Consider the following 20,524-nt stretch of genomic DNA (forward strand, 5'->3'; position numbering starts at 1 on the left):
ATGCTTGAGGAACTTAAATTATGAGATTATCAGTTTCTTGGCAATTTCTCGCATGGAATAAGCCTTCATTTCTCAGAACAAGAATAGACTGACGAGTTTCAGAAGAAAGTGATTTGTTTCTGGCCATTTCGAGCCTGTAATCAAATCCACAAATGCTGATGCTCCAGATACAACTAGACTAAAGAAGGACAGTTTTATTCCTTCTTTAATGACAACAACAGTTTTCAGCTGTGCTAACATACAGTGGGGCAAAAAAGTATTTAGTCAGCCACCAATTGTGCAAGTTCTCCCACTTAAAAAGATGATGCCTATAATTTATCATAGGAACACTTCAACTATGACAGACAAAATGAGAAAAAAAATCCAGAAAGTCACATTGTAGGATTTTTAATGAATTTATTTGCAAATTATGGTGGAAAATAAGTATTTGGTCACCTACAAACAAGCAAGATTTCTGGCTCTCACAGACCTGTAACTTCTTCTTTAAGAGGCTCCTCTGTCCTCCACTTGTCACCTGTATTAATGGCACCTGTTTGAACTTGTTATCAGTATAAAAGACACCTATCCACAACCTCAAACAGTCACACTCCAAACTCCACTATGGCAAAGACCAAAGAGCTGTCAAAGGACACCAGAAACAAAATTGTAGACCTGCACCAGGCTGGGAAGACTGAATCTGCAATAGGTAAGCAGCTTGGTTTGAAGAAATCAACTGTGGGTGCAATTATTAGGAAATGGAAGACATACAAGACCACTGATAATCTCCCTCAATCTGGGGCTCCACGCAAGATCTCACCCCGTGGGGTCAAAAGGATCACAAGAACGGTGAGCAAAAATCCCAGAACCACACTGGGGGACCTAGTGAATGACCTGCAGAGAGCTGGGACCAAAGTAACAAAGCCTACCATCAGTAACACACTACGCCGCCAGGGACTCAAATCCTGCAGTGCCAGACGTGTCCCCCTGCTTAAGCCAGTACATGTCCGGGCCCGTCTGAAGTTTGCTAGAGAGCATTTGGATGATCCAGAAGAAGATTGGGAGAATGTCATATGGTCAGATGAAACCAAAATATAACTTTTTGGTAAACACTCAACTCGTTGTGTTTGGAGGACAAAGAATGCTGAGTTGCATCCAAAGAACACCATACCTACTGTGAAGCATGGGGGTGGAAACATCATGCTTTGGGGCTGTTTTTCTGCAAAGGGACCAGGACGACTGATCCATGTAAAGGAAAGAATGGGGCCATGTATCGTGAGATTTGAGTGAAAACCTCCTTCCATCACCAAGGGCATTGAAGATGAAACGTGGCTGGGTCTTTCAGCATGACAATGATCCCAAACACACCGCCCGGGCAACGAAGGAGTGGTTTCGTAAGAAGCATTTCAAGGTCCTGGAGTGGCCTAGCCAGTCTCCGGATCTCAACCCCATAGAAAATCTTTGGAGGGAGTTGAAAGTCCGTGTTGTTCAGCAACAGCCCCAAAACATCACTGCTCTAGAGGAGATCTGCATGGAGGAATGGGCCAAAATACCAGCAACAGTGTGTGAAAACCTTGAAGACTTACAGAAAGTGTTTGACCACTGTCATTGCCAACAAAGGGTATATAACAAAGTATTGAGATAAACTTTTGTTATTGACCAAATACTTATTTTCCACCATTATTTGCAAATAAATTCACAAAAAATCCTACAATGTGATTTTCTGGAATTTCTTTTCTAATTGTCTGTCATAGTTGAAGTGTACCTATGATGAAAATTACAGGCCTCTCATCTTTTTAAGTGGGAGAACTTGCACAATTGGTGGCTGACTAAATACTTTTTTGCCCCCCAAACCCCCCAAAAGGGTTTTCTAATGATCAATTAGCCTTTTAAAATGATAAACTTGGATTAGCTAACAACGTGCCATTGGAACACAGGAGTGATGGTTGCTGATAATGGGCCTCTGTACGCCTATGTAGTTATTACATTTTCCAGCTACAATAGTCATTTACAACATAAAAAATGTCGACACTATATTTCTGATAAATTTGATGTCATTTTAAATGGAGAAAAAAAAAGTGTTTTTCTTTGAAAAATAAGGACATTTCTAAGTGACCCCAAACTTTTGAACAGTAGTGTAAACATTTTGCTACACCCGCGATAAGATCTGCAAAATGTGTATGCAACCAATAACATTTTATTTGATTATTCAGCCCTAATGTTGGAAACAAACATCATTATGTTTTCATCCAGTCACATTTATTTATTTATTTCCCAAGCTATAGCATACAATATTTTACATACGGCAGGTTTTTAAAGGACCAAAGAGTTTGCTTTGTATTTTCATTTTTTGCCATGGAAAAAATATTGCTATACTGGTATCGTCACAGCCCTAGCTGAGGCATTCCATGTAAGAAATGTAGTAATCAGCGTAGAGGTGGATAGTCGATACTATCCACGTCTACGATACTGGTGCCGTTACAGCCCTATTAAGCACGTTGTTCACAAGCGGCACTGCAGTATGAATACAGAGATGATGTTGCGATAGAAATGTTAAAGTTAGGTGGTAAAAGCCAGACTGATTAAGAGGCTAAGAGAGGGTGCTTAAGATTGATCATATCCTCAATAATGTAGAGGCTCGTTCCTTTTTTGGGGGTGAGCAGAGCAGCATCCACTGAGCGAGAAGTTCTATAAGCGAACTTTTGTTCGCCGGAGGGGGAATTAATTAGAGGAGAGAGAAAGAGAGAGGAGACTGGGCTGCGTCACAGGCAGATGGTGTGTGGTCTGTCTGGGTCTCACTACAGAGCAAGCACACACTCAAACGTCAACAGAGTCTCTCCTGGATTGCCACTGACCAAACCCAGACTGCATCTGCTTCACCAACAATGATGAGACAGCCTATAGGGAGGAGGTCAGAGACCTGGCAGTGTGGTGCCAGGACAACAACTTCTCCCTCAACGTAAGCAAGACAAAGGAGCTGATCGTGGACTACAGGAAAAGGAGGGCATGCCCCCATTCACATCGACGGGGCTGTAGTGGAGCAGGTCGAGAGTTTCAAGTTCCTTGGTGTCCTCACCACCAACAAACTATCATGGTACAAACACACCAAGTCGTAAAGAGGGACGGCCAACACCTTTCCCCCTCAGGAGACTTGGCATGGGTCCTCGGATCCTCAAAAAGTTCAACAGCTCTACCACCGAGAGCATGGTTGCATCAATTCCTGGTATGGCAACTGCTCGGCATCCGACCATAAGGCGCTACAGAGGGTAGTGTGTACTGCCCAGTACATCACCGGGGCCAAGCTTCCTGTCATCTAGGACCAATATACTAGGTGGTGTCAGAGGAAGGCCCCAAAAATTGTCCAAGACTCTAGTCACCCATGTCATACTGTTCTCTTTGCTACAACATGGCAAACGGTACTGGAGCGCCAAGTCTAGGTCCAAAAGGCTCCTTAACAATTTCTACCCCCAAGCCATAACATTGCTGAACAATTAATCAAATGGCTACTGGATTATTTACACTGCTGCTACTTGCTGTTTATTATCTATGCATAGTCACTTTACCCCTACCTACATTACCTTGATTAACCTGTACCCCCGTACATTAACTTGGTACCGGTACCCCCTGTATATAGCTTCGTTATTGTTATTTTATTGCGTTACTTATTATTTTATTACTTTAGTTTATTTAGTAAATAATTTCTTGAACTGCATTGATGGTTAAGGGTAAGTAAGCACTTCACAGTAAGGTCTATTTTTTTTATTTAACTAGGCAAGTCAGTTAAGAATTTGTTCTTATTTAGTAAATAATTTCTTATTTACAATGACTGCCTACACCGGCCAAACTCGGACGACGCTGGGCCAATTATGCGCCGCCCTATAGGACTCCCAATCACGGCCAGTTGTGATACAGTCTGGATTCTAACCAGGTTGTCTGTAGTGACACCTCTAGCACTGAGATGCAGTGTCTTAGACCACCGCGCCCCTTGGGAGCCCCAAGTCTACACCTGTTGTATTGGGCGCATGTGACAAATAAACTGATTTGATTTTCAGTGTCTCCATGGCCACTGTTCAGCATGTGTGACTGACAGGGAGCTACACCAGTCTGAGGGATTCTATGTAATAAATGTTGTAATCAGCTTAGACATGATTAGTCGCCTTAAGATGTACTCAAAACCAACCCAGATGCAGATGGCAGTTGAGCCTTTGTTACATTATTGTTTTATTGGAGCATGCGTACGCCCAATCACATTTTATTTTGACAGGCCCCTTAACAACACAATCACATAAAAACTAGCTTGAATGTTGGATCCTGATCCTTTCTAGAGATCTGCCTCTAACCAATCTTAACAGAGCCTAGATCCCAAAATTCAGAGCACCATCTCATTCCAGCAGCACGTGTGCAATGTCTTTATGCTAAGCAGCACACTAGGTGACTGACACGTTGCAAGGGCTGCATGCAGAAAGGCATGAGTCATGTTTGATTGGCTAAGTGAATTAGGTTCAGGAGGACTGAGCCCAGCCCCCGGCCCAGGGAGGCTCCTGCTGCACGGAGGTGATGAGTCACAATGATCTGTTAAGGTAAACAATCTGTGGAAAAGGAACAGAGGAGGAAGTGATGTGCCTCTAGTGCCATGTTAAATCATTTTTCGATTCCATTGTATTTCTATTGTGAATTCATGCAGCATATCATTTGACCTCATCAGTGCATTTGTTACAATAATAATCCATATAAAGTACAGTAATGAGTTAAATTAGAGGCACGTATGAAAGAAAAACCATTGTTGAAATACAGCTACTGTGAAATCGAATGAGAGGCTGATTTTGCTCTGTTGGAAGATTTGGCACACGCTGCATTTCGCAGAGAGCGCGTTTTTAGAGACAGATGGGACTTTTTTTGTAGAAAGTACAGATTGGCTCATGAGATATTGTTTCCCCAAACTAATCTTATAGGATCTTTGCGAGGATTTAAGACCTACTTTAAAATGGCAAACATGACATTCCTGTGCACATCCAAGCGCCATCCACCCTCGTGTTTTTGGCAACTAGCACTTTTCACGCGGTGCTGGCCGATTGGCATCTCACAGCCCTCAATGAGCTACTGTTTTGGATGCAATTATCAGCAAAACGAACTGTAACATACAATTTCCATACACCATCGCACAACAAGTTGAAGTCAAGAGGGGTTTCTTTGCCATCAATGGGTTCCCAAATACAAACGGTGCAATAGACAGCACCCACATTGCCATAAAAGCACCATCCCAAAACAAGTGCAACTATGTGAACAGAAACAGCTTCCACTCTTAATGTGCATGTGATAGGTTACAGTGCCTTGCGAAAGTATTCGGCCCCCTTGAACTTTGCGACCTTTTGCCACATTTCAGGCTTCAAACATAAAGATATAAAACTGTATTTTTTGTGAAGAATCAACAACAAGTGGGACACAATCATGAAGTGGAACGACATTTATTGGATATTTCAAACTGTTTTAACAAATCAAAAACTGAAAAATTGGGCGTGCAAAATTATTCAGCCCCCTTAAGTTAATACTTTGTAGCGCCACCTTTTGCTGCGATTACAGCTGTAAGTCGCTTGGGGTATGTCTCTATCAGTTTTGCACATCGAGAGACTGACATTTTTTCCCATTCCTCCTTGCAAAACAGCTCGAGCTCAGTGAGGTTGGATGGAGAGCATTTGTGAACAGCAGTTTTCAGTTCTTTCCACAGATTCTCGATTGGATTCAGGTCTGGACTTTGACTTGGCCATTCTAACACCTGGATATGTTTATTTTTGAACCATTCCATTGTAGATTTTGCTTTATGTTTGGATCATTGTCTTGTTGGAAGACAAATCTCCGTCCCAGTCTCAGGTCTTTTGCAGACTCCATCAGGTTTTCTTCCAGAATGGTCCTGTATTTGGCTCCATCCATCTTCCCATCAATTTTAACCATCTTCCCTGTCCCTGCTGAAGAAAAGCAGGCCCAAACCATGATGCTGCCACCACCATGTTTGACAGTGGGGATGGTGTGTTCAGCTGTGTTGCTTTTACGCCAAACATAACGTTTTGCATTGTTGCCAAAAAGTTCAATTTTGGTTTCATCTGACCAGAGCACCTTCTTCCACATGTTTGGTGTGTCTCCCAGGTGGCTTGTGGCAAACTTTAAACGACACTTTTTATGGATATCTTTAAGAAATGGCTTTCTTCTTGCCACTCTTCCATAAAGGCCAGATTTGTGCAATATACGACTGATTGTTGTCCTATGGACAGAGTCTCCCACCTCAGCTGTAGATCTCTGCAGTTCATCCAGAGTGATCATGGGCCTCTTGGCTGCATCTCTGATCAGTCTTCTCCTTGTATGAGCTGAAAGTTTAGAGGGACGGCCAGGTCTTGGTAGATTTGCAGTGGTCTGATACTCCTTCCATTTCAATAGTATCGCTTGCACAGTGCTCCTTGGGATGTTTAAAGCTTGGGAAATATTTTTGTATCCAAATCCGGCTTTAAACTTCTTCACAACAGTATCTCGGACCTGCCTGGTGTGTTCCTTGTTCTTCATGATGCTACTACTGATGCTATGATGCTACTTATTTGAAGTACACCGACACTAGCACTTCGATTTCAGTCTCGGAGAAGTTCATATTTTTTTTCTTAGCTTTTTTTGCTTGCAATGTATTTCATGGTACAGCGTTGTATATTACACACAGGCTTTAAAGGGATGATTCTAAACCTTATTGGTTAATTAGGGACGTTTAGAAATGCAAATAGCCAAAGACCTGCATGAGCACCGAGGTTAAGAACAATTGGTATTTATATCAAATGGTTCTCTCGTACTGGTGTGCGAATTACTTTTTCTACGCATACGAACATTCTAAATTAGTAAAGTAGTAGTATTTTAGAACAGTTTCTACGCAATATTGATAAATGATGCCTCAGGTGTGCAAAGCCCTTAGAGACTTAAACAGAAAGACTCACAGCTGTAATCACTGCCAAAGGTGATTCTAACATGTATTGACTCAGGGGTGTGAATACTTATGTTAAACAGATATTTCTGCATTTCAAAAATCTAAAAACATGTTTTCACTTTGTCATTATGGGGTATTGTGTGTAGATGGATCAGAAAAAAAATTGATTTAATCCATTTTGAATTCAGGCTGTAACAACAAAATAGGGAATCAGTCAAGGGGTGTGAATACTTTCTGAAGGCACTGTATATGGTAAACTCTACTGATCGATTGTTCAAATAGCCCAACCCTTTCAGATAACATTGCTTGGTTTCACAATTAACTAACCCATGACCAGACATACACCACAGTGTTGTTGACATACTTGTCTTCCACCCCAGTGGCTCCCAGCAGCTCCAGGTCCTTCTCTATGAAGCTAAAGACTTCGGCCAGCCTCTCTTCTCTCTGCTGCAGGGCCGTGCGGGCCTTGTGGAGCCGCTGGTCCACCTCCTCATACTCCTCCACACTGAAGTGTCTGCAGGCCACCACCAAGGTCCGCAGGCCCTTCTGGAGAGGGGGGAAGAAAGAGGGGAAATAGAAAGAAATGAGAAGCTGTCAGGGACGGGCTCTATATCAAATAACCACACACCTGCCAGTTACAAATCAAAAACAATCTCTCAGTAGATCCTGATGTCTGGATAAATTGACCGTTAAGATGCAGGATTTATTGATTTTGGTGGGGGAGTCTGGGGGGAAAGGACCAAAAGTAATCTTTACAGTGCAATATATACATCTTTTTTTTTTTTTTTTTTTTTAAATACGCCATCGAGAGTGACTTTTTTCAGACAAGTGTGAAATGTATCTCCAATCTTGTGGAATGAAAATGTGGTATGTGAGGGTGTCCATGTGTGCGTGAGCAACTAAGTACTCATGTGTTCATTTCAGACAGAAAGTGTCCCAGCTGCACTGGTGCGCTCTTCAGTACAGATATTAAAAGACAGCATTCAGCTTGGCAAAAATCTGCTGCACATAAGGGCTGGAAATAGTTCCTAGTCTAATATGATTTGATGTGGTATACTCACCAAGGCAAATTCATCTACATGTACTCTTGTTTTGTTGATTTCTCCACTTGTAGTAAAAGGAAGAATAGCGGACTCCGCTCCCTTTGTAAATAGTACTTTTTCTCCTACAGCAATAGACCAAATAGATTGCAAATGAGTTGTTATAATCAGGTCTTGGCCGATATGAAATACAGGGAAATTGACTGAAACCACATTACAGGACTAAACCAAAAGGTGGGTAACATCTATCTAATTACATGCCATTTTAGCAGATGCTTTATTCCAAAGCGATTTACAGTCAGTCATAAGTGCATACATTTTTTTTGAGTATGGGTAGTCCCGGGAATCAAATCCACTATCCTGACGTTGCAAGTGTCATGTTCTACCAACTGAGCTACAGAGGACCTCCTGTAATGAAATGCTAATACAACATTTATGAATGAGCCATTCAAGTCTAATATACCTGTGGGTGTCTGTAATATGACACTCATTCTCCTTCTGTTTGCATCAAACTCTAGTACATGGAGTAGTTTAAACCTGTGGGACAAGGAATTACAGGCATTACATCACTTGTTATGCACAGTACAGGTTCATCATCTACACAAATGCCATGGACTCTTCAGTCATACAAAATTATACTTACTTTTCTGGCTTTCCAAACGTTTTTATTTCCATAGTTTCTCCGTGGCTACCAATGAAGGTTACCCCCATCCTGCAATTAAATTTGATCATGTGATATTGCTGACCATAAATACTAACATGCAGACTGTTGCCCATACATGACCCTAACTGTAATGCATGGTCAGCTGGGTCTGGAATGTGGTCTGGAATGTGCTGAACCTTGAAAACAATTTGTCTCAATAAATGTTAATTTGTCTGAGTGCTTGTATGTCCAAAAAGACCTGGGAGACCAGCACTGGCCATATCTATAGATATTAATTTTATTCACCAACAACCTACAAATGGGTTGAACAGCGAAACATGACAGCTATACTCCTGAGTACCTTTTCGTGGCTTCCACCAGTGCTTTCTCATCCGGCGAGGAGGCATAGTACTCCATCTGGGAGGAGAAGCCATTAGCGTGGGAGAAGGGATCCCCCGGGCCGTCGCCTGGCTGCTCGTAGCTGATCTGCACTGTGTGACACAGCGACACTGCCTTTAGGAACAGCAACTCCTCCCGACTCTGAGAGGTGACAGACAGAGAGAGAGTCAAACAGACAGACATGAGTACAGTACCTAGAGTCATCAAACCACTGACGGGCCAAAGCCAGGAGGATAGTCAATGAACACAAGTATAACACATGGGTAGAAATGCAGACATAACGTGTATATTTCATGAATGGACAGACAGTGAATGGATAAATACTGTCACAAGTCACTTGGGCAATATGTTAGGTTTTAATGGTGTTTACCAGAGGAGACACAGATCGGTCAGGCGAGTCATCCGTCATTCCCTCAGGTACAAGCTTCCCATTGATTTCCTGATATTTGATACCGTTGATTGAACATTCACGGAACAGCATCTCGTTCTCCGTCAGGGTGCCGGTTTTATCCGTAAATACGTATTCTACCTAGAACAGAAATAAACAGAGGCTGATCATTACACGCTCACACAAACTCACTCAGCTATGACGTTGAGACCTACAGCGAAGTGCTTGGTGCCCGTACCTGTCCCAGCTCCTCGTTCAGATCGGATGTGTTGACCTGAGCCATCTGGTCACTCTCCTCGTGATAGAGGTCCAAGTCCCAGCCAATGAAAAACGAGCCCAAGAACTTCTGCATCTCCACAGTGACGTAGAGCGAGATGGGGATGATGAAGTTGTAGAGGACCAGAAATGCCAGGAAATCAGAGATGAACTTCAGGATCTGTCAACAAGGAAGTGGGTGGTAGATGAACACACGACAAATGGCTTGAGACCTCATTGGAAAGCAAACAGAGATTTTAGGAGAGCATCTTTCTTATTGACTGTCAGGGTGAGAGGCACTTTCGCTTATATCCTGTCACAATACATTGAGTCATACCCACTGCTACTGTATGGGAAGCCACACCAAGAGATGTTGAAAATGTAATACATCTTCCCACCTCCTTCAACACATTATCCCCCAAAACCACAAACTATTTGCAAATAACAAGTATCCAAAAATCCTATGAAATCTAAGATCCTCTGTTATAGACCATAACGTATCAGCGTGAATAAAGTCTCAGACAGTGACTGACCTGGCTGCTGTTTCTCTCCTGCTCCGTCTTCTGGTTGTAGAAGGGCTCGTCCCATTTGTTCTCAGCCTGCCAGGCGTACTTCAGGATGGTGCTGAGGATCGCCTCAAACAGCAGGATGCCCAGGTATATGAGCAGAAAGGTGTTCATGGACCTGAGGGAAAAACAGCACAGATACACAGTCTGGTGTACATTGAGATGAACCTGAAACCTGAGAAGAGGAAACTCAGAAGTGTTCAGAGTTGTTTTAGAGGTGCAAAATGTCCTAATGCGCACTTCTCCACTGCAGAGCGCTTCTGGGATTTGCACTTGTAGTTCAGGGCCATCTTGGACTCCATCCCAGTGTAAACTGCCACACCTGCAAATCAAGAGTGGAACTCTACTGAACCCTGCATAGACAACAACCAACTGGGCAACTGAGGTCAACAAATGATAACTGAGGACAGACAACAATATGGATGGCAACAATGAGAGCCAGAAGCCACTTACCAAAAATTTCTTTGGTATTTTTTAGTCTTGCTCCTCGAAGCAGTAGGTTTTCTGGTCCAAGGGGTCTAATGAGGCAGAGACGAATAGTGAATGATACAACAGAATAACTTGTTTTTTTTTCAACAGAAAATAGAAACAATTTGTGCCATTCCATCCATGCAACCCAGATAAAAACTAGAATTGGCGAATTTTGCAATCTCACCTTACAATCTCTTCTCCTTGTTGTGTTACTGTTATTCGCCCGACAAACCTGAAAGTAGAAGCATTTCTGCTGAGTGGGGAGAGTAACAGAGAAACTGTAACACCAACAGTCCTGTCATTCAACCCTAAAAAAAGACCTCCATTCCGGCCAGTAGAAATGTGAATGTGAGAAATAATAAATAGTCCTGTTCAGTTCCGGGGTCAGTGAAAGAAGAGCTCAGCGTTCTGACTGGCGATTGAGCGCAGGGTGACTGTACCTTACCTGTACAGATCTGCATCTGGCTGCTGACACTCCAGCACAGCATGTAGGGCCTCCAGCCTGGACACCGACTGAGACACCAACGTCTCTGGCACAGAGTAGTGAGTCTACAGGACCACAGAGAGCGTAGGGATACAATCCAGGAGAGGGACAAATATATCACTTTTTATAGAATAGAAGTATACTTTTTACAGTGAGACAGTAAGCCTTAAAAGCAAAGAAATAGCAGTGTACATTATAATGATTTAAAAAGGAATGCACCCTTACAGCGCCAGCCTTTGTCTACTGGTGAACAGGTTAAAGAGGCCACGAGGCTTGTTAGGTTTACATTTATAATTTAACTGAATCACTCTGACTGCTTGAGAGGCAAAATCCAATCTGGTGCTAAAACCCCCTCAGTGCGAAAGCGATTCCATCCCCCATTGCATTCTAATGTCATTATTGCAAACAGCCATAAAATACAAGTAGCTGGAACTGAAGGCTGATGACAGAGAGGCTGCACCCCTAAGATTGCACAAGAAAAAAAACTGGCAAAAAATAAATTTCACAAAATTAAAAAAAAAGATAAATAAACTTATATGGCAAAAGCATTTTGATTAGAAGCAGATAATTAGTTATATTGCCTCTGGCAAAAACATGAGATGTCTCAGACTGCACAAGTACTATCATGGAAATTAAATAAAAGTTCCCTCCCCTTGTGAAAGGGGGGGAAAGCTAATTAATTTAGGGCTCAGAGAGAGAAAGAAAGCAAGAGTGGGGACAGAAGATTAAAAGCCCAACCTTTAGATTAGTCTCTCCATCCAGGCTGGTGGTGGTGATGTGACATGTCCCCTCAGCTCGGTCTGATGATAAGAGGACCAGGTCCACTGGGAACGTCTCATCTTTGGCCACCCGGACTATGTCCCCCACCTGAGCAGACAGCACAGACAGACATGTCACAACAGATGAATGAGGAGCAAAACTCTCCCATGATATCCACGGCCTCAGAATCCAATATTTTCTGAAGACTAGACAGTCTGGTTCAATAGTGAATGCCACCATGCACTATTTTAAAAAGAGAAAACATTTCCCCATGTGAAAACTGCTACATTGCATCTGCAGAACTGTGAAAGAAAAACAAACTAAGAGCACTTGAAATCACGTATTCTTCTGGCAGTTTAAAGCTAGAATACTTAATGGTGAAACTGCCACGCCCGTTTGCGATATTACAACAAAGAAGTTACTGCAAACAAACAGTTTTTTCCCCTCGGACATCACTGCCCGTGCTATACAAGAGCACAATATGTACTGCAATCATTTTTACCATGGGGGGGGGTTCCCATACTGCGGATTCCATCTTTAATGTAGGATTTATTTTACCTTGTGAATTATTAGAGTACATGAATGAAGAGTGCTGATATTTAACATTGGCTAGCTATCTCTAACATTTGTTCATTGGGAACAAATCATCTTATTCAATAACTACCCGGTGAAGACATTTCACACAGAATAGTGAGTAACAACATTTAAACAAAGAATGTAACGCCTGAGACTGTGGGTGGTACATTGGTTTTACATTCCTGGCTTTCTGACAAATCTTTAACACAGTGGTACAAAGCACCAGGCCAAAAGTGGGAGTTACATGAAATGTAGCCGTTTGTCTGAAATGTGGGTGTAGGGTATGCTAAGTGTTAAGGCAGGACTCATTATGACACCACGGTGACTCACTCGGATGTTCTTTGAGCGGGTCTGCACGAGGCTGCCACTGCGCACCACAAACACAGGCGCCCCGTTCACCTCGTTGTCCGCCTTGTGCCTCAGCCAGTCCTCATAGCCCTGAGTGATGGAGGAAGGGATGAGATTTAACCATCTAGACATTCTGACATCCAGACAAAGTACAGTATGTTTGATAAGTAACCACATTCAATTTCTTGGATCTACTCTTGATAAGAAAAGAGGAATTAAACCTGTTACTGCTCTCACCTGTTTGATGGCAGTTACTGTGATGACAAAGAACAGAGGAAGTCCGCTGGTGACAGGGGAAGTGGGGGTGTCTATCATTAGCTGCAAAATAAAGAGATTATGTCAAAGGAGAAAACAGTTGGCAATAGTGTCATTTCCTAATTTAACATAAAAGCACACTGGCCATTCGTAAGCTGAAGCCATTCTTATTGCAGAAAATGCTTCATGAATATTGACTAAGTATAACGAAACAACAAATTTAGAATTGGACACAAGTGGGGGCCACAGAAAGCAAAGTGTGGCTTCTAAGAGTAGCCCGATGAATACCGAAGGTTAGCTGTTAGGGACCTCCGGGCACAGTATGCTCAAGAGCACACAGCAATATTTTTAGCACAATATTTAGTAATAGTATAGTATTTAGGCTAGTAACAGTTATAAATATGGTAGACTGGGTGCTGAGGCAAGCCCTTACCTGAACCAGGAATATGATGAGAAAATAAAAATTGGCTATTCTTCTGAACTGTTCAAACAGGTTTTTGGGAACAAAATTCCAAACGGTGTACTAAAGCGGGGATTGGGGGTCGGAAGTGGAGGAGAGAACAAGAACATCAACGTGTGAATTGTTTGGCACTGAAATAAAATGGTTGCGTAACTTGAACATTTGTTGTTGCTCTTGACACAAAACCTAGGTGTTCAACACCACTGCCTTACCTTGGATGATATGATTCTGTTGTCTGCAAACCGCTGAGGGACATAATGGCCATGTTGAGGAAAGCGGTTTGCGATGTAAACCGTTCTGGTGTCACTTTGATGGGGAGGGTCAAAGCCCTGGAGGAGAGAGAGAGGAGGGGGTAAGGAACAGGTCAAACTTCTACCACTCACTCAGAACCAATATGGGCAACTTTTATCTAGAGACTGGTCAGAAAAATTATACAATGTTTTTTAATAGTTAGGGTGTTCACACTTTGTCCCTTTCAGACAATCTTTGTGAACTTAGTGCGGTTTGCTTTATTTTTTGTGCAGTGTGAACACTAAAGGAACTCAGACCAGTCAAAAAAGAGCCTCCGAAGCTAACCAAACTGAGACCATCAAGTGGTGGTCTGAGTTTGGTTTGCTTGAATTACGTGGTCCGTTTCCCTTTTTTAGAGCAATGTGAACACAAAGCTCCCCAGGTTCCATTGTCATTCTTCCCATACCACACACTAGACTACTGCAACACTGTTCCCCTGCTTAAAACTCTCTCACATTGGTGCCACAAGACAGAGAAGATGTGCAGTTTCCTGGGGAAAAAGGGTGTGCTGTTTTGGGGTAGGCCTATTGATTAGCAATTGTCAAGGATGCACAGAAATCCTAAAATATGTTTTTAAATTTAGAATATTTGTTTGCAATATGTGATCTATAAGCTAAGAGAGCTTCATAAGCCGTTTTCAATTGTGTGGTTTGAATAGTGTGAGAAGACGCCAACATACTTGGTGAGAATCACAACATAGGGTACAAAATATATTCTAGGTGCAGTAGCCTACATTGGGTGTACAATTTTCAATTACAGTATTATTTCATCTGCAGTTTTCTTCTGCTATTTATTCTGTTAACAATATTTACATGTTAATAGTATCTTCTGATTACAATTATTATGGATCATCTTTTAAAGCTGCAATATATAACTTTTTTGGTGACCTGACCAAATTCACATATAAATGAAAGTTATAGATCTGTCATTCTCATTGAAAACAAGTCTACACGGCAGATATGTTCTATGCGATATTTCTATGCCTCCCAGGCTGAAAATACAATATTTTTGGTTATGGGAAAGATATTTCACAGGGGTTTAGATGGTACAATGATTATCTACACTATACATGCTTGGTCACAAACTGAAATTAGGCAAACTATTAGAATTTTAGCAACCAGGAAATGGCGGTGCGAAAGTTCATCTAACTAAATGCAATCTATTATCTTCCTAAATGTAAGTAGGTACATCTAGCTCTCCAATAACACATTCTGATGGAAAAACCCAGAGTGCATGGAGTGAATATTGGAAAAAGATCTAGAGTCCTTTCTAAACATAGCAATGTGAATGTAAAGAGGACTCGGACCACAAAATAGGTGAAGTGAACTGGCAAAAGAGTTGAGTCCTCATTCAAAGGCAAGGGCAGTGTGCATACAAAGAGAACATAGTTCTTCTGCTTTTTTTTTACCCCATAGTTCACTTTAAAGAAGACGATATGTGAAAACACCCTACTCTATATTTAAATAGCCTAACACATTGATTGCAAACACTATTTTGCACCCAGATTATCTGTCAGAAAAACACTTAGGCTAGATTATTATAGCCTGCAGCCAGAGACCAAGCACTGTACTGAACAGAATATGTTAAACCAAATTAGCCTATTTAAGTCAATGACACTTCTCTAGTGGGCTGGTCAATAACTTCAATAACCCCCTTTTCGTGGTATCAAATTGTTAGTAGTTACTATCTTGTCTCATCGCTACAACTCCCGTACGGGCTCGGGAGAGACGAAGGTCGAAAGCCATGCGTCCTCCGAAACACAACCCAACCAAGCCGCACTGCTTCTTAACACAGCGCGCATCCAACCCGGAAGCCAGCCGCACCAGTGTCGGAGGAAACACCGTGCACCCGGCGACCTGGTTAGCGTGCGCTGCGCCCGGCCCGCCACAGGAGTCGCTAGTGCGCGATGAGACAAGAATATCCCTACCGGCCAAACCCTCCCTAACCCGGACGACGCTAAGCCAATTGTGCATCGCCCCATGGACCTGTCGGTCGCGGCCGGCTGCGATAGAGCCTGGGTGGGAACCCAGAGTCTTTGGTGGCACAGCTAGCACTGCGATATAGTGCCCTAGACCACTGTGCCACCCGGGAGGCCCAAACTCTAGAATACTAATCCTAGAATGCTATAGGCTGGCCCTATCTTAAAATTACATTTCTGTACACAATGTTCAAGAGGGGCGGCAGGTAGCCTAGTGGTTAGAGCATTGGGCCAGTAACTGAAAGGTTGCTAGATCGAATCACCGAGCTAACAAGGTAAAAATCTGTCGTTCTGCCCCTGAACAGGGCAGTTAACCCACTGTTCCTAGGCCGTCATTGTAAATAAGAATTTGTTCTTAACTGACTTGCCTAGTTAAATAAAGGTTAAAAAGAGTAAATCTGGGGCACGATGGGTAATAACAATAAAGACCGTTTGTCTGTCCATTGCATCATATTCATAAGTAGTGGGCCTATAGGCTGGTGCTTACTGACTCCTTGCCTGCACTGTGTGAGAATGAGTTGGCCACGTCACTAAGGCCAGACAGCAACACATGTATTCAATTACTGTCACAGCCTGCCCTCCTCAATGGGTTTTTGTGTTTGCACAACACTCTTACACACACACCATCTTGGTCATGTTCACTGCACCCAGGCAAAAGCTCTCATCTCATGATCTGCCTCTGCTGTTAACCCCCAAGCACATTTAAAAGTACAGTCTTTGTCCTCCTTGGTGAGCAAACATCTGTTATCATAGGTGATGTATACAGTATGTGCTGCTGTCTAGAATTTAAGAGGGAGTGAGCTGACGATGTCACAGAGAGTTATATTTTTCACCAGGCAGGCATGTTGAGAGAGTTTCTGGAAATGATTGTGTGACCACTAAGCAGTATTCTGAGAGACAAGTGTCAATATGGCTGTCTGGGCCAGGGAATTACTAATTCATTGCATACAGTAGTAACTCCTTGTTCTGCGAAAAAATTAAAGTTTGGACACACCTACTCATTCAAGGGTTTTTCTATATTTTTACTATTTTCTACATCGTAGAATAATAGTGAAGACATCAAAACTATGAAATAACACATTTGGAATCATGTAGTAATCAAAACAGTTGTAAACAAAATGTATTTAGTATAGTTAGGTTTGCCTACTACCTGTGACAAGCTACAACTTCGATGAAATGTATTTTGTCACCTGGTCTGACATGACCCTCCTATGCCTAGAAAGAAATATCAAGTTAATTAATGCGCTAACAAAGCCTGAAACTACCAGCATGAAGGAAACCCAGAGCCCAGCTACATGGAGGGGATAATGAATGAGGAGCTGTAATAATTCTAAATAACAAACCACAACATGAAGAAGCTCATTAAAAACTAATGGCAACTTAATAGGATGCCAAATTGCACACTTTCTCTCCCTCTGCAATGCTCAAGGCTGCCTTGAGACGCATGTAAACCACAGGTTGTTTCACACAGTGTTGTAAGATATGGTTTCCTTTGCCCATTTCAGTATGCTCTGAGTTGAGCAGTCAGTAAACCGACACTCCTATGGTAGCATTATCATCATTACTGACTGTTTTACTTCTGTTGACACCAAAACAAAGCGGATAATTGGTTCCTGCATTTGAAAATCTTTCAAATCCGACATAGGTTACAATCTCAATGACATCAATATTTTCTCAAGTAAAAACAAATCCCTCACACAGTTGTACCCCCAGGTAGTCATCATATAATGTAGGTTTCTAGGTCCTGGAAAATATAAAACTTGAAATGGCTACTGTTGCTCTATGCACTACAATTACTCATCAATATACCCTAACTTGTAGGCTCTCATGATGAAAAACAGCCTTCTGATAAAATCAAATTTATTTCACATCCTGGGGCGCAGTCTGATGGCACAGCTGTGAGTGGCACCCCATCAGTGTGAAGCTAATGAAGTGAGGACTGGGATTGAGTATGGTGCAGGTAACAGCAGCTGGGATATGATTGGCCATCCCCCTCCCCATACTATCCAAATCTATAGCTCCAAAAGGTCAGCTCAGGCTGGGCATTCCCTGCCATGTTCCCATTTAGCAAGAATATTACCCCATGTCATATTATTCCGATTTACAGTGGATTAGGCTGGTTGGTGATAGTGACAGTTACTGTGTGTAGCCTGAGCATTCTATGATAACATTCAGCCCATTCTATGAAAAATAATGTTCCTTGGTGTATTAAATCAGCATTTCCAAACCCTGGTCCTCGAGTAAACCCAATAGTATACATTTTTACTGTAACCTTGGACAAGCACATTTGGTTCAACTAGTCATCAAGCCCTTGATGAGTTGAATGAGGAATGTTGTTCCAGGGCTACAAAAAAAGGTGTACTGTTGGATGTTCTAAAGGACTGAAGTTGGAAAACACTTATATCAATGAAATCACTCAGATATCTACTCCCTCAGCTGCTTGTTTTTCCTGAAAGCAAACATTCACATGAGATCAAGGTCACTGCGCAGTCACTTGCATTATAATCTTCTCAAATTCTGTATTCATTAAGAACTGTAAGCTAAGCAGTTGGCTGAATTCCACTTACTGCAGGTGGCAGACAGTATGTTAGTATATGTTAGTCCATAAGTAACTACTAGGGCTAGGTCATCAAGCGGGCTGTTTTTTTAGTTCTGCACCACAACTAAAAAAAGCATTCATTCATTATTCATGACAAAAAGGGGAGAGTTGGTTTTGATTGTTTCTGTACACTAGCTATGTATTTAACAATTGAGTTTAGGGTCAATCCAGGACGTTTAATTGAAATTCAATGAATTAACTGAAAAATGCTAAATGAAGACTCGGTTAGTGCCACATTAATACAAATTTCAATTAATCTCTAGAACTTATTTAAATTCATCTTGAATTGGATCTTCACCCTGATTCATTGAGAGAAAATAGTAGATGTTCTAGCTAGCCGTAGCCTTCTAGAATCTGATTTAGTTAGCTAATGCTGCTGTAGACAATTAGGTAGCTAGGCGTTGAGGCTAAGATTTAGGCAAACTACGTGATACAACGGCAATGCTGGGCTAGTTCTAAACATATACCTGCGTGTCTGGCTTTTCAATGCAGCGGCTAAAATGAATGTCTTCCTAGTTAGTTAGTTAGTTAGTTGGTAGCAACCATTGATAACGGCTCGTTACATATCTGTGGCTAAACTGTCCAATGCCAAATATATAGTGAACTACACTAGCTGGCTGGTTAGTTTTTAGCATAACTATTACTGTCAAAACAGCTTAACTACTACTAGCTAGATCATCAGGCACACCAGCGAACAAACTTGCCAGCCCAAATAAGTTTGAGTAGAATGTATAAGTGGGCCTGGCTGGCGTCATATACCTACTACTAGTTCGCTGCTAGCCACGCCAATGTTTGGTAAACAAACAAGCTAGCTAGCTTGCTAACTAACGTTATCTACTAAGCGAACTTAGGTACTAGCACCCAGTTCTGGTTGGATGTTTAACTCTTCAAAAACAACCACATCATATTGTTTTATGTGCATCAACGTCTTTCTCAATAGCAAAGTAACGTTACACTTACTAGCAAATATAGCAAGTTAGCAAAGAGGCTCACTTACCAGCTGTTGCCTTATCCACCGTAGCATCCTTGCAAAATGTCCTCCGACGAGCCAGCAAAGTTGCTAGCTAGCTACTCCCATAAAACCTTCCCAAACCATAAATAATTCCTTTTACAGGCACGTCTTCTTGTGTCCGTTACACAAAACATCCAGGCTGTGTGATTATTTGATCAAATATGATCTCTCCCATGACGTGAAGTAATATTTCTGATGTGACTGACACACTGAGCTATATTCTGACAGCTACGAAGTATGTCTAGTGAGTGTCCTGTACTGTGCGCTTCCTGCCCAGCTACATCCCTCTCTGCGAAGCACGAGCAATCGGTTTTCAACTCTGTGGCTCTCCTGTCGACGTAGCAGCACCGATTGGCACCACATCGTCCCAGTTGTAATGGGACAAACACACAATCTATATTATTTTCTACAGTCCAAATTTGCGCAATACAACATAAATACAGTTAGTCAATACATTTCCAAACTGCATCCTTCCAAATAGTGATTTCTATTTTTCTATTTTAAATATTTTAATGTTCATTACATTCATATACATAGACTCCAACCATTTCTCAATGTGCTCCAAATAATAATATTATTTATCTTATAAAAAGTAAGACCACTCTTAAGTTTATATTTTCCCCAGATGTAGTTATATGTTTGTATCACAATGCACTATGACTATAATGCACACATTATGGCTGACCCTGTAAAATAACACATTTCACTGCACCTATCCGGTGTATGTGACAATAAAAACTTAAAATCAAGCACGATACAAAATTGCAAACAAATATTGATTCGTATCATACGCATAGCGTTTTACTGCGGGCTTTTATTTTGAAAGCACAAAACTAAAGTCCTAATATTGCCAACTGTGGTGAGGTGTGTATATATAAATCATTGTGTGTGGCCCATATAATTAGGAATTAGAACAACCTATATTAATACTTTAATAGGATCTATATACTGTGACCACGGGTTGCAGACGTGGCGATAATTCCCCAAAGTTTTAAAACGTCTAGCTAGAGGACCTTTCGTAATTCATACCAAGCGTTCATGATTTAAACTACCATTTCCGGGTCAA

At 41.8% G+C, this 20,524-nt stretch overlaps 1 protein-coding gene across 6 annotated transcripts in view; it reads right to left on the bottom strand.

Moving 5' to 3' along the window:
• Positions 1 to 19,833, bottom strand: part of LOC139409302 (phospholipid-transporting ATPase IF-like) — a 43,677-nt gene extending 23,844 nt beyond the window's left edge. For 4 of the 6 annotated variants that reach the window (XM_071154239.1, XM_071154241.1, XM_071154242.1 and 1 more), the window contains exons 1-18: positions 19,444 to 19,749; positions 13,791 to 13,907; positions 13,552 to 13,641; positions 13,101 to 13,181; positions 12,846 to 12,953; positions 11,919 to 12,047; positions 11,142 to 11,245; positions 10,881 to 10,928; positions 10,679 to 10,743; positions 10,466 to 10,547; positions 10,193 to 10,343; positions 9,643 to 9,840; positions 9,387 to 9,545; positions 8,979 to 9,157; positions 8,618 to 8,686; positions 8,438 to 8,511; positions 7,996 to 8,099; positions 7,299 to 7,480 (exon numbers count right to left, since the gene is read on the bottom strand). In XM_071154239.1, coding sequence (XP_071010340.1) covers positions 7,299 to 7,480; positions 7,996 to 8,099; positions 8,438 to 8,511; positions 8,618 to 8,686; positions 8,979 to 9,157; positions 9,387 to 9,545; positions 9,643 to 9,840; positions 10,193 to 10,343; positions 10,466 to 10,547; positions 10,679 to 10,743; positions 10,881 to 10,928; positions 11,142 to 11,245; positions 11,919 to 12,047; positions 12,846 to 12,953; positions 13,101 to 13,181; positions 13,552 to 13,641; positions 13,791 to 13,907; positions 19,444 to 19,470 — 1,967 coding nt within the window. In that variant the 5' untranslated portion in view covers positions 19,471 to 19,749. Of the gene's footprint in view, positions 1 to 7,298; positions 7,481 to 7,995; positions 8,100 to 8,437; positions 8,512 to 8,617; positions 8,687 to 8,978; positions 9,158 to 9,386; positions 9,546 to 9,642; positions 9,841 to 10,192; positions 10,344 to 10,465; positions 10,548 to 10,678; positions 10,744 to 10,880; positions 10,929 to 11,141; positions 11,246 to 11,918; positions 12,048 to 12,845; positions 12,954 to 13,100; positions 13,182 to 13,551; positions 13,642 to 13,790; positions 13,908 to 19,443 lie in introns of all 6 variants that reach the window. The other 2 variants (XR_011634389.1, XM_071154240.1) reach the window with 2 other exon arrangements.
• Positions 19,834 to 20,524: the final 691 nt, after the last annotated feature.

The sequence above is a fragment of the Oncorhynchus clarkii genome, chromosome 5 (assembly GCF_045791955.1).
Source record: "Oncorhynchus clarkii lewisi isolate Uvic-CL-2024 chromosome 5, UVic_Ocla_1.0, whole genome shotgun sequence".
Classification (NCBI taxonomy): domain Eukaryota; kingdom Metazoa; phylum Chordata; class Actinopteri; order Salmoniformes; family Salmonidae; genus Oncorhynchus; species Oncorhynchus clarkii.